The sequence below is a fragment of the Felis catus genome, chromosome D1 (assembly GCF_018350175.1).
Source record: "Felis catus isolate Fca126 chromosome D1, F.catus_Fca126_mat1.0, whole genome shotgun sequence".
NCBI lineage: Eukaryota > Metazoa > Chordata > Mammalia > Carnivora > Felidae > Felis > Felis catus.
In genome coordinates, this window is record NC_058377.1 from 66,369,616 (window position 1) to 66,384,608 (window position 14,993).

A 14,993-nucleotide genomic window follows, 5' to 3' on the forward strand; every position below is an offset into this window, starting at 1 on the left:
ATAATGTTTAAATTTAAGGTATAAAATGTGATGATTTGATACACATATTTATTATGAAATGATTACCACAATACGATTAGTTAATACCTTTATCACCTCACAAAATTACCTTCTTCCTTGGTGAGAACATTTAAGATCTAGTCTCTTCGTAACTTTCAAGTATATAATACAGCATTATTAACTATAGTCATCATGCTGTATATTGGATTTCCAGAACTTATTTCTCTTATAACTGGAAGTCTGTACCCTTTAACTGGTATTTCCCCATTTTCCCCAAACCCCAGCCTCTGGCAACCACCATTCTACTGTTTCTATGAGTTTGGCTTTTTTAGATTCCACATATAAATGAGATTATACTGAATTAATTTTTCTCTGACTTATTTCACTTAGCATAATGTCCTCAAGGTCCAGCCATGTTGTTGCAAATAGCAAGATTTCCTTTTTTTTTTCTCATGGCTGAATAATATCCCATTGTTTATATATATAACATTTTCTTTATCCATTCATCTGTAGATGGACACTTAGGCTATTTCCATATGTTGGCTATTTAGTGAATAATGCTTCAGTGAATACAGGATTAGAGCTATCTCTTTGAGATACTGATTTCACTCCCTTGGATAAATACCCAGAAGTGGGACTGCCAGATCATAAGGTCATTCTATTTTTAGTTTTTTGAGGAACCACTTTTTCACAGTGGTTGCACCAATCTACATTCCCACCAACTATGCACAAGGGCTCCCTTTTCTCTACATCTTAATAGGTGTGAGGTGATATCTCATTGTGGTTTGGATTTGCATTTTCCTGATATTAGTGATGCTGACCACCTTTTCATATACCTATTGGCCACTTGCATGTCTTCTTTGGAAAAATATCTATTTAGATCCTCTGAAGATAAGCATTATCATTCCTACCACCTCTTCCCCCATTTAGAAACAAAGAAGCTGAGGATGAGTAAGATTAAGTAACTTCCCAAGGTCATTAGACAGTAACCAGCGAGACCAAATTTGAATCCGGCTTGTTAGATTCCAATAGTCTGTGCCTTATTCACTGCTTTATACTGTGCTAATACTTGATAGACATAAATTATCACAAGTCATAATTTTCCCTTCAAGTGTTTGTGGTGTAATAGTGGATAATAAAACAAGCAATTTGGCAGTGAAAGGAATGAGAGAGGAGGTGGTGGTTTAGGGGACAGCAAGAGATCTTTTCTGGACAGAAGAAATACGACGTGCCTGTCTGAGGACAATGCAAGAGAAGCCAGTAGAGAGGGAACAAGTTGTGGCAAAAGAGCTGGAAACTAAGAGAGTAAGGCTCCAGGAAAGCAAGAATGAATGAGACTACAGGCCCAGATATAGGGAACAGCTTTGGAAATGAGGACGGACAGATGAGTAGAAGAAAGATACGTTCAAGTGCCAAGGGAAGGGGGAAGGGCTTATGCCATTTAACCTGATTGGTCATCATGAAATTAGACTGTGAGGTCCTTGGACATAGGAATAAGGATGAAAGCATGATATGGGAGGGAGGGAGCAAGGCAGAACTTGGAACTGTCACTGAGCTATAGTGTACTTTAGACAAGCTGCATGCAGACTCTGTGGAGCCATCTTATGGTGGCAGAAGGTAGGCTGATGACCTTGTGATACTCCAATCAACCTAGCAGTTTCACCTCTCTATGACTCAATCTCTCATGGCCCGTTAGAGAATTTTGTTTGGTTGAGAGAAGTTCCAATCATAATTATACTTGCTTAAAAGCTGTTTCAAATGAACACTTTAGGCAGGCTGTCTAGAAGCCAGCTTTTCTCTCCATGTTTAATTTGGCAATGTAGACCCACACTTGGTCAGCCAAAGTGAGCAGGCATGTATGTTGACATTACAGACTAAAAGATCAGTGAGAATCTATTTTTTTTAATGTTTTTATTTATTTTTGAGACACAGAGAGACAGAGCACGAGCAGGGGAGCGGCAGAGAGAGAGGGAGACACAGAATCCGAAGCAGGCTCTAAGCTCTGAGCTGTTAGCACAGAGCCCGACGTGGGGCTTGAACTCATGGAGTGTGAGATCATGACCTGAGCTGAAGTCGGATGCTTAACTGACTGAGCCACCCAGGCGCCCCTGAGAATCTATTTTTTTAAAAATTTTTATGTTTATTTATTTTTGAGAGAGAGAGAGAGCAAGAGCAAGGAGGGGGAGGGGCAGAGAGAAAGGGAGACACAGAATCCGAAGCAGGCTCCAGGCTCTGAGCTGTCAGCACAGGGCCCAAGGCGGGGTTTGAGCCCACAAACTGTGAGATCATGACCCAAGCCAAAGTCAGACGCTTAACTGGCTGAGCTACCCAGGTGGCTACCACAGATGAGTGAAAATTTAAAGTCACGATCTGGATATCACTGATTTATTAAAGTTTATCATTTGGTTAGAAACCTAGTTTTCTGTGATTAAAGGTGTTTTTTCCCCTTAACATTTTCTTATTGGTTTTTTAAATGAACTAAAAATTTACCTCATAATATGAAGTAAAATGGATTTTAAGAAAATGTTTTAAAAGGGAGTGTGACTCTCACACAATGGGCTTATATACTGTGGAGTTGCTTCCCTTATCTGAGCCACCTCCTGTTGCATCAGGTCTCCATAAGACAGGAGAGCTTTCCATGGAACATGGCTCTGAATAGCTAGGTAGTGTGCCCTATTCTAAGGTTTTAGAACTGCAAGCTCTTTAGTCTGAGCTTCTGGTTCAGAACCAACAGCACCACCCCAATAGCCATTGTGCACATGACAGACAGGGGGTGACTCAGGTTGTGGATGGTAGGACAGAAGCAGGGGACAAGCCCGAGATAGAACTTGGTTCCCTTCCATTTGAGTCTCAGGGAGGAGAAATATTCAATGTGCTCAGGGAGAGTGAGCTCCAAGAACAACTTTGCCCCAAAAGACATTGGAATACACTTTGTTACTCACAGGGGAAGAAGAGTTCAGGGTTATTTCTACAGACCCAGTCCATAATAGATTCTAAAAACTTTAAAAAATCTTTTTATTAAACAAAGCGCCAAATAACAAAACATTTCTCTTAATAACTATTTTCCATAGAAACCACTTGCCTCATACATGTCTGTATCTTTCCTTGATTATTCTGATACTTAATATGCTTAAGTATGTAATTTCGAAGACCCACTTATGAGGTAAAGTAGGATGGAAATGATAATGAATATGACCTTATGTTGAACTTACAGGCATTTCAGGGAGATCATATGCTAGGACTAGAAGCAAAACTCTACAAGTGGAAAAATACTTTAACAGCCCACTGTACTGAGTGACTGGCCTCACCACAAATCCCAGACCCTACAATTATGTTAGAAAGGTTAGACACTTCTCAAGGACCCTGGCACTCACCCTGCTTGAACTGGAATTGGTGCTTAGATAGCATCATCGTGAGGGTGCTTGGGGCACTATGCTTGTGCCTGTATGTGCCACAAGGGCACCTGCAGTTGCTAACTGCTTGGGGTTGAAAAACAATCTGCCCCCAAACTGAGGTTAATTATCAGGTTTACTGGAAGTAGAAAAGAAGAGGTAGAACAACTTTTTTTCTTTCTCTTTTTCTTTTCCTCTTTAGCAACAGTTTAAGAAATAAGCATGTGAGGATTTCTTCAATGGAAAAAAAGACTCAGATTGACCTGAATGCTGGATTGATTAATACTTAGATAACCACATCTGGAATCTGACATTAAGAAACACAGGAAAAATGTCTATTTAGATCCTCTGTCCATGTTTTGTTTTGTTTTTTTAATCATTGAGTTATAGGAGTTCTTTATATATTGTGGATATTAACCCCTTATCAGATATATAATTTGCAAATATCATCTCCCATTCAGTAGTCTGTTGTTTCATTTTGATGGTTTGCTTCATTGTGTGGAAGCTTTTTGGTTCAGTGTAGTCCCATGCGTTTATTTTTGCTTTTGCTTCCCTTGCCTTTGGAGTCAGATCCATAAATGCATCGCTAAGACTGATGTCAAGGAGTGTACTGCCCATGTTTTCTTCTAGGAATTTTATAGTTTCAGTCCTTACATTCAAGTCTTTAATCCATTTTGAGTTAATTTTTGTGTATGGTGTAAGACAGTGGTCTGGTGCATTCTTTTGCATGTAGTTGTCCAGTTTTTCCATTTGTTGAAAACTGTCCTCTCTCCACTTTATGTTCTTGGCTGCTTTGTTGTAAATTAATTGTCCATATATGTGTGGGTTTATTTCTGGGCTCTCAATTCTCTCTTCTAAAATGTCTTTTTACCATAATAAGAAATGAAGACTTGATTATATTCACATGGCAAAATCTGGTGCTTAGATTTCCAGTAAAAAAGAAAAATTATACTTTCTCTATTTAGTCCTATCTTCCAGAGACTCAGTTTGCCCAGTTCACTGGCTTTTTTTCCCCTCCTTGTCAATGTGACATCTAGACTCTTCCACTGTAAAATTCTACAGTGGTCTCCAAAAAGCACAATCCATGTGCTTCCTTCTCTCTGTTAAGTATTGTTTTAGTAGAAGAAATAGGGTTAGGCCAAAGAGATCTCATCTAAGGACTTAAGATATGGGGAATAATTGAGAGATTAGAGGTTTGTTAGCCAGGAGACTTTTTTTAAACAGCTTTAATGGGGTATAATTGATGTACAATAAGCTGCACATATTTAAAGTGTACAATTTGATAAGTTTTGACATATCTATAACACCCTGAAATCATCAGCACAATTAAGATAATGAATATATCATTCGTAACTCCTAAAAGCTGCTTTGGGCTCCCTTTGCCTCTTCCTGGACACTTTCTTCAAGCAAACATTGATTTGCTTTTTGTCACTATAGATTAATTTACACTTACTAGAGCTTTATATAAATGGAATCATAAGTATGAACTCTTTTTTTGTCTGCCTTCTTTCACTAAGCATAATTCTTTGAGATGCAGACATGTTGGGTTATCAGTTAATTTCTTTCTATAGTTAGATAGTATTCCATTGTATGGATATACCACCATTTGTTCATTCATAGCTGTGGATGGGCATTAAGTTGCTTCTGGATTTCTGGTTGTTATCTATAAAGCTGCTATGAATAGTTATGTATAAGCCTTTGGATGGGCAAAAACTCTCATTCTCTTGCATAACTGCCTAGGGATGGAATGCCGAATCACATGGTAGGTACAGGTATGTTTAACTTTTTAAAAAATGGCCAAACTATTTTCCCAAATGGTGGTACAATTCTGTATTCCCTCCAGCAGTGTTAGAGAGTTCTGGTTCCTTCACATCTTCATCTACGCTTGAGGTAGTCAGTTTAAAATTTTTTATCCATTAAAATAGGTATGTAGTGGTATTTTGCTGTGATTTTAATTTGCATTTCCTAATGACAAATGATGTCAAGTATATTCTCATGTGCTTATCTGCCATCTGTACCTCTTGGTAAAGTCATTACAAATATTTTGCCCACAAAAAAATAGGTTGGTTGTTTTCTTATTACTGAGTTTGAAGAATTTTTGAATTATTCTGGACATAAGTCCTTTAAGCAGATACATAATGTGCAAATATTTTCTCTCTCTCTGACTTGTCTTTTCATTTTATTAACAGTAATTTTTGAAGAACAAAATTTTAAATTTTTTTTTTCAACGTTTATTTATTTTTGGGACAGAGAGAGACAGAGCATGAACGGGGGAGGGGCAGAGAGAGAGGGAGACACAGAATCGGAAACAGGCTGCAGGCTCTGAGCCATCAGCCCAGAGCCTGACGCGGGGCTCGAACTCACGGACCGCGAGATCGTGACCTGGCTGAAGTCGGACACTTAACCGACTGCGCCACCCAGGCGCCCCGAAGAACAAAATTTTAAATTTTAACTAGGTCTAACCTTTCAGTTTGTTCTTTTATAAATCATGCTTTTGGTGTTGAATGTTAAGATACCTTGCCTAACCCAAGGTCACAAAAATTCTTCCTATATTTTCTTTTAGAAATTGTATAATATTAGGTCTTACATTTAGGTCTATGACCCCTTTTGAATTAATTTTTATACTGTTACTAGGTTTGGATCAAAGTTAAAGTAATTTTTTTTTTTTTTTTTTGTATATGGGAATCCAATTGTCTGGCACTGTTGGCTGAAAAAAACTATCCTTTCTCTACCGATTGCTTTGCACCTTCATTGAAAATCAGTTGTCTGCATATCATATATGTGTGGGACTATTTCTGGACTCTCTTCCTTTCCATTGACCTATCTATCTTTACATCAATTATCACACAGTCTTGATTACAGTAGCTTTATAATAAAATCAGATAGTTCAAGTCTTCCAATTTTGTTCTTTTTCAAATTTGTTTTGGCTATTCTAGATTCTTTGCATTTCCATATGGATTTAAAAAACTTTTTTTTTTCAACGTTTATTTATTTTTGGGACAGAGAGAGACAGAGCATGAACGGGGGAGGGGCACACAGAGAGGGAGACACAGAATCGGAAACAGGCTCCAGGCTCTGAGCCATCAACCCAGAGCCTGACGCGGGGCTCGAACTCACAGACCGCGAGATCGTGACCTGGCTGAAGTCGGACGCTTAACCGACTGCGCCACCCAGGTGCCCCTCCATATGGATTTTAGAATGAGCTTGCCAATTTCTACAAAATAGCCTTCTGGGAGTTTGATTGTGATTGCACTGAATCTTTAGATCAATTTGTGGAGATTGACATTTCAACAATATTGAGTCTTCTGAGCAAGAGGTATCTCTTGCTTTGGTTAGGCCTTTAATTTCTCTCAGTAAGGTTTTGTAGTTTTCAGTGTCTAGGTCTTTAACATATTTTGTTAGATTTCTTTTACGTTCTTTGACACTATTTTAAAGGTAATGATTTTTACATTTCAATTTTCCAATGATTCATTGTTATCTGTGGAAATACTAGTGAGTTTTGTATATTGGTCATGTGTTCTGTAGCCTTGCCAGATTCACTTATTCTACTAGCTTTTTCTTTTTTTTTTTTTTGTAGATTCCATAGACAACTGTTGTTTGTGAAAAAAGATAATTTCACTTTTCTAATGTGGACGTCTTTATTATTATTATTATTATTATTATTATTATTATTTTCTTGCCTTATTGCATGGCTAGGATCTTTATTTAGTACAATGTTGAATAGAAGTGGTAAAGCAGACATCCACATCTTATTACTGATCTTAGGGGAAAAACATTTAGTCTTTCACTAGTAAATATGATGTTAGCTGTAGGTTTCAAAAAAATACTATTTATAGTTTGAGAAAGTTCTCTTCTATTCCTAGTTTCCTGAACATTTTTACAGAAATGGGTTATATTTTGTCAAATGGTTGTTTGAGTGTATTGGTTTTGACCATATGGTTTTTCTTTTTTAGTTTCTTAATATGGTGAATTATAGTGATTGATTTCAAATGTGAAACCAACTGTGCATTCCTGGGGTAAGTGCCACCTGGCCATGGTATATTATCTTTTATTTATTAAATTTTTTTTTATGTTTTATTTTTTTATATTTAAGAACGAGAGACAGAGACAGAGAACGAGCAGGGGAGGGTCAGAGAGATGGAGACAGAATCTAAAGCAGGCTCCAGGCTCCAAGCTGTCAGCACAGAGCCTGATGTGAGGCTCGAAACTTGCAGTGAGATCGTGACCTAAGCCGAAGTCGGACACTTAACCAACTGAGCCACCCAGGTGCCCCTATTATCTTTAAATATTTTGTTGGATTAGATGTGCTAAAATTTTGTTTAGAAAATTTGCATGTGTGATCATCAAATGTGTGATCACCACAGATACTGGTCTATAGTTTTCTTTTGTTGGCTTTGTCAGGCCAGGGTAATGCTGGTCTCATAGACTGAGTTGAGAAGTATTACCTTTGTTTCAATTTTCTGGAAGAGTTTTTGTAGAATTTCTATTATTTCTTCCTTAAATACTTGGTAGAATTGACCAGGGAATCCACCTGGGTCTGAAGTTTGCAGTGTGGAAAGATTTTTAACTACAATTTCAATTTTCTTAACAGACATAGACTTCTTCAAATTATGTATTCCTCCTTGAGTGAGTGTGGGAGTTTGTGTCTTTCAAGGAATCTGTCCATTTAATCTAAACTGTTTATTTTATTGGTGTAAAAATGTTCATAATATTCCTTTACCGTGCTTTTCATATCTGTAGACTCTGTAGTGATGTCATCTTTCTCATTTCTTTTTAAAAATTTTTTTTAACATTTATTTATTTTTTAGAGAGTGAGAGCATGAGTGGGGGGAGGAGCAGGGGTGGGGTACACAGAATCCAAAGCAGGCTCCAGGCTCTGAGCTGTCAGCACAGAGCCCAACACAGGGCTTGAACTCATGGACTGCGGGATCATGACCTGAGCCAAAGTTGGACGCTCAACCAACTGAGCCACCGAGGTGCCCCTCTCATTTCTAATATTGATATTTTGTGTCTTTCTTTGATCAGTCTCGCTAGAAGTTTATCAATTCTATTGATCTTTTCAAAGAACAGCATTTGGATTCAGTATTTTATTCTTTCCTGTTGGCCACAAGATTTTTGGAGCCTAAAGGCAAATCTGCTTCAAATGAATTTAGCCTTATTATAATATGCAGAATTGGAAATGATAGGCATCTCAGTCTATAAATTAGTTCTATATGAGCATTTCCCCAAATATGCTGATGAGTAGAGTTTAGGCCTTTGTCAGGCATCATCTGGATTCTGTTGTCCAAAATAATTTTGTATTTATCTTGATGAAAGACAAAAATATACAGATTTAAAAGACAAAGCTATGTGAGGTATTTTAGTTTTGTTTTCCATTACGGAGTGAAACTTGCCAATTTCACTTATTTATAAGAAGAGAATCTGAAATGGAATTTGGAGAAACATGAATTTATAGGGTCTTATATTTTGCCCATGTGCCATTAAATACTTTACAAAATTTAAAGGCCCATAAAATAAGCTATGACTCAAATCCCAGGAAAGATCAACATTTTGGGAATAAAATATAGTAGGTCAATACTGGATTTTACTTTCAAGATTTAGAAATGTTAAGCTACAAGAGACCCTATATAGGATGGTGTCAACATTGGAAAAACTGTGGGTATGGTAGATACACCCTAGAAAAACAAGCAACTAATGTTAGTTTTTGTTATTTCAAGATTAAGATTTAACAAACATTAACTGTGCAGTTTCTACTGTACAAATGATTTTACGTAAGCTTTATAATCCTTCTGGGGTGCCTGGGTGGCTCAGTCAGTTAAACGTCTGACCGGCTCAGGTCATGATCTCACAGTTTGTGGGTTCGAGTCCTGCATTGGGCTCTGTGTTGACAACTCAGAGACTGGAGCCTGCTTCAGATTCTTTGTCTCCCTCTCTCTCTGCCCCTCCCCCACTTATGCTCTGTCTCTCTGTCTCTCTCTCTCTCAAAAATAAATAAACATTAAAAAAATGATTTGTAATCCATCTGATAGCTATATCTATCCATGTATCTATCTAGAAACCAAAGCACAGAGAGGTTGAAAAATTTGTTAAAGATCAAAAATTAGTAAGACTGATACGTAAACTCAGTTGATGGGCTCAAAATATTAACAACTTTAATACAAAATTGGCTTGTTATAAAACAGCTTGGATTGTGTCAGTTTCTGCCAGTTTTCAGATGAATGAGGAGTAGGCAGACACCAGAAACTTTGAATATGCCATTAATCCACTAACTGCAGTCATTTCGTCAATATTAATGGATAAATTTTATAGTCATGAAACTGTTTGAGGGCAGCCTAGCTCCTTACACATGTGCTCACAAGGAAAGTTCATATCTTCAAAAGGCAAATAGTTTTTCTCTTTGGAACAGGACTTGGCATAGTGCTGGCATATGGTAACTGTGAGGACAACCATCTCTTACAGCCAGACCAGAGTGAGTCAATTTACGATTTGAATAAACTTCAAAAGCAAAGTTATAACTAGTATTTGTTTTTCTCAAACAACAGATCCTCAAACAATAAGTTCTAAGTTCTCAAAGATTTACTGTAATGTTGAAGTAGAGAAGATGCTTTCCTATACTCCATGTTTTCGTTTATATCATACAGGTTTGTTCCTTTGGTATTGTATTTTAAAAATAAATTTTAGGTAAAAATTTCATTTTTATATTTTGGATGTATTTCTTTTTGAATTTGGTTCAACTATTTTAAGAAAAGGAAGCATCCTGTAATGATATCATTTGAACTAAGCCAATTTTCTTTTAGAAGCAACAAAAAATTTGCCAGATGTTGCTATTATGAAACAGTGATCTAGCATTTTAATTCATCTGACACCTGGATATACTGGCATAAACAATGGCTTTTTATATGATGAGGCAGTTCTAATTTAAGATCAGTACTTCATCTGTTTTCTTTGTAACTCTATTAGTACTAATGGACAAGTCTAGGCAAATTTCCATAGACTGCCTTTTGGCATTCAGCATGTTAGAAATGGTTAATAAGCAGTGAACACATTCCACCTGGGAGTTTCGCTTGCTGCTGCACAATTTTGCACTTTTTTTTTTTTTAAATGTTGTTGGGCCTGGCTCTGTTTTGTGTCCCCGAGAGACTGAGGACAGCAGTAATTCGAATTGTCTGGCAAAAGCCAGAGTCATGTAAAGCACTAGTGTTCACTTGAAAGGTATTCAAAGAAGGCGTTTTCTAATGCCTAAAACTAGTATGTAGGAGATGATGAAACACTACCTTATAATTAAGTCAGCAAGAGTCAGAGCACTATTTGTTAACTATAGTCTTCTTAGTCTTCTGTTTTTGAATGAATAAACAATCCCTTTTCAGCACAAAGTAATTTGCTTCACCAAAGCTGATACCTATCATAGTCAAGCATCCTTTAAATACTGCAATTAAGGTCATATGCTCGCTTTGCCATGACTTGCCTGCACTCAGGATATTATGTGTGAGGGTACTAAGGCAAATGAGAGTTCAGGAAAATTTTTAAAAATTCATCTTTTAATTAAAAACATCTTAACGTGATACAACCAGATTTGAATGAATACTAAAGGGGTCTTTAGACCCTGAACAATATTATTTTCTACAGTTTGTGAAGCATTCACCTACAAATAAGTGAACTTTCATCAAAGTTCAATTTATATAGAACATTTGAATTTTGACTCATTATTTAAAATGAAAAGTTGCTAGAAATACACCTCAAGTTGTTTTATATAACTTAACATTACATAGTTTTAGCATCTATTATAATGTATTCTGAAGACAACAGGAATATAATTCCTACTTCATTTTAGTTTATGTTAAGTTACTTTGTTTACATCACTTAAGAGGTACTCACAAAATACAGGTTACTTTCAAACATTCTAGACTATTCACACTCCTACACACCACCAACAATAAAATATAAGCATTACATTTCAAGTAATTATTACTATACTTGGGATACAATAATGTTTTCATTTTCAAGGACAGTATGTCTTCCATGAGAACCTCTCATTTCTTACTGATTGTGAGTGGATTCTTTAGCTGACTCTAATGTTTAGGTATGCAGAGTTCTGCAAGTTGAACATGGATATTTAACATATGTAATAGTGCATTTAACTTAAGCAAATACAGCCATACAAACTCACCCCCTGCAACTCTCCCTTAATTAAAGGAAAGGAAGTTTTAAAAGGTAAAAAACCAAAAGGAGGTAGGGAGAGGGAGAGGGGAGACAGTAGCAGGTCAAGAAAATTCAGCACATTTGTGAATGATGAAAACAGAAGGAAGGACAGCAGTAAATGACAGAAGATGAGAAGCTACACTGGGATGCCTGTAGGATGACAATGATTTGAGAAGGCAACAGCTTGCCCTGTAAATCCAGAAAGGCCCAGGGCTCAGAGGCCCCCAAGTGCTGAGTAACATATATAGGGGTGAGATGAGAGCCCAAAATGAGGACTAGATGTAAGTTTATAGAGGAGGTGGTGAGATCTCCAGGGTCCTTTCCTACCCCAGGCAGTCATATGATTGTCTCCTTGAAAGCAAGAGATTAGAGGTTTGTCCTCTGGAAAAACCAAACTTGATGAGCTCTAGGCTTGGGAACAGCAGGCACAACTGGGTTGGTGACAAGGTTTGAAGTTGAAAATAACATGGAAAAAGAAAAAATCTGCACACTCAAAAGGGATCTCCCTGGACCCATTTCTTGCCTATTTCTAAAAATTAGGCAGTCAGGCTTATAAGTATTCTCTGGGTACCAGACAGACAAATTTTTCTCTGGAGAAACCACATAGCTTCTGTTTTCTTTCTCTGGAACTCCAGTTAACTGAGATGTTGGACTTCCTAATTAAAATTTTGTTTCTTAGGTTCATTGAAATATAATTTACATATAACAAAATATCCATATTTTCAGCATATAGGCTGATCGATTAATTTTGGTCACTGTACACATCTGTGTAGTCACCACCACAAATAAGACAGAATAGTTCCCTCATCCTAAAAAGTTTGCTTATGCCCTTCCATCGTTCTTGACCACTGGTCCCAAGAAACCACTGATCTGTTTTCTGTCACTGCAGTTTTGCCTTTTGTAGAATTTTCTATAAATTAAATCATATAATGTGTAGTTGCTCTTACCTGCCTCCCCATACCTCTGTCAGTTATACTGAGAAATAACTGACGTACATCACTGCATAAGCTGAAGGTATACAGCCTAGTTCATTTGCTAAGTGATATAAGAAGGCAATAAGCAAGATAATAAGAAGTGCTTTCATGAAGAACTCATATGCTTTCACCTATCTAGATGTGAGAAAAAAGATGCTTGCTCCCTCCCTTGGTCCCAGTTAAGCTTTCTGTTTCAGAGACAATGGGGCTCCAAATGTCTTCCTCATCTATCTGCCAAAAGGAGTATGAAATAAAAAGACTAATATTAAAATAGTAAACAAATATATCATTTGCTGCAAAGATTTAAAATGTAAGCTCAACCTGGTCACCAGCTTCTCCAGATGCTGCTTGGACAGAATTAATTGAAATTATTCAATAGATCTTTTCTTTAAGAAGCCGATTAGAGCAATCAAAAACAACCACCAGAGTGTGTATGTGGGGGGTAGGATCAGGGGGATGGAAAGTTGCAGGTAATGGGTATGGAGTTTTTTTTGGAGTGATAAAATGTTCTAGAATTGATTGTGGCAATTACACAAATCCGTGAATATACTAAAAACTATTGAACTATACATTTTAAATAAATGAAAAATTAAGTAGTGAATTAAAAGAGCTGATCAAATTATTAATAGACTAAAAAACCAAACCAAAAGAAAACCCATATACCAACTTGGCCTCTTAAAAACTGAGAATAGGGGGAGCCTGGGTGGCGCAGTCGGATGAGCGTCCGACTTCAGCCAGGTCACGATCTTGCGGTCCGTGAGATAGAGCCCCGCGTCAGGCTCTGGGCTCATGGCTCGGAGCCTGGAGCCTGTTTCCGATTCTGTGTCTCCCTCTCTCTCTGCCCCTCCCCCGTTCATGCTCTGTCTCTCTCTGTCCCAAAAATAAATAAACGTTGAAAAAAAAAATTTATAAAAAAAAAAAAGAGAAAAAAAAAAACCAGAATAAACTGACAGTTGATGGGGGGGGGGGGTGGGAGGAAGGGGAGGGTGGGTGATGGGCATTGAGGAGGGCACCTGTTGGGATGAGCACTGGGTGTTGTATGGAAACCAATTTGACAATAAATTTCAAATTAAGAAAAAATAATAAATGAATACAAACTAAAAAAAAAAAAAAAAATAGAAGACTTAGTTCCAGTTTTGGCTCCTAAAAACATTTCCACCTTTCCTTCCAATAGGTACCTGAGGCCAATCATTCCAAGGAAGCTCACTGTTCTGACACATATGTTTGATATGCCAGAACCCATTCATTTTGTGGTGCAGATGAAACAAAGCTGGAAATGTCAGTCCTGCTTTTCCTAGGCCAATTTAGCAAAGCCAGTGCCAGGCAATTCTCAAGCCCAATCCTGATTAAGGCCCCATTAGGGAGTTTATATCTTATGTGCATGAGATGAAGGCAGGAGGGAGCCTAAAGCATTCACACCTCCCCCACTCCCCTGCTCCTGCTGGCTTGGACTGGATTATATACCTGTGTTTCTGTCTGGTCCTTTGATTAGCCCTGAGTAGGTCACTGAGTAGAACCGAGCCAGGGTTCTCAACCTCATAGGCTTGCCTGATTGGGCCCGGATTCTTTCTCTAGGGGTTAGGCTCTACCTTCTATATTCCTAGGCACAAGCTAAAGTCCTCTCAAACTGGGAAGACCATCTGTTGCATTTCAGGCTCTGCCATTACCTAGAGATTTTTGCTGTTCTACCATAGGTCAAACCTTTCTGGACAACAAACCCAAGTTTGCTCCTCTTCTTGGGAGATGATAATTTAGAGTGCTGGCCACTTCACATGGGGGCCAGCCTTATAGCCAACTCAGTTATCCTAATTTCAGAAACCAACTAGTTCTCTTCTTCTCTATTACCAGCAATCCACTGCTAAGATTTCAGCAGGTCCATCAGAGTCATGACATGAGGATACCTGGCACAGCACTGCAATGGCTCGATAAATGCTAGTTCTTTTCTTTCCTTCATATCAAGTCAATTTAAGCTTGCTCTACTTACCTGGTGTACACAGTCTAAGAACTGCAGGAATATGGGAGTAAAACCACTACCCTGACAGTTGAGAGTCAAGCTGCTCCGCTGACTAAATTTATGACCAAAAGAGAGCCACTCTTTTTCGACCAACATCCGGAAGCCTTCAAGTGTCCTATAAAAGGGATCACTGAGTAACTGAACCAAGGATGTCACCTAGGGCACAAGCAGGATGGATACTTCATTACTTTCAGTCCTGAAAAAATTTTGTTAGTAAGACAAGCAAAGTCACCTCAACAGCAAATTTGTTCACTAACTGCTCCACGACAGCCAATCAAATTAATTCTGCAAACTTTCCAGCAAAAACTAAAACTCAGATTCATTTTGGCTACATGTTTTCTTTCAGAAATTACGATTTTAATCTTTAGCTGGCCAGTTTGCTGACTGCAGCCCTCTCCTAGGTTAATTAATAAG

General features: G+C 37.7%; 1 protein-coding gene across 3 annotated transcripts in view; it reads right to left on the reverse strand.

Moving 5' to 3' along the window:
• The window catches only part of SBF2 (SET binding factor 2), a 489,527-nt gene that overhangs the window by 14,802 nt on the left and 459,732 nt on the right, over nt 1-14,993 (reverse strand). For all 3 annotated transcript variants that reach the window (XM_023239559.2, XM_023239558.2, XM_023239557.2), the window contains one exon: nt 14,550-14,735. In XM_023239559.2, the coding sequence (XP_023095327.2) occupies nt 14,550-14,735 (186 nt within the window). The remainder of the gene's footprint in view (nt 1-14,549; nt 14,736-14,993) is intronic.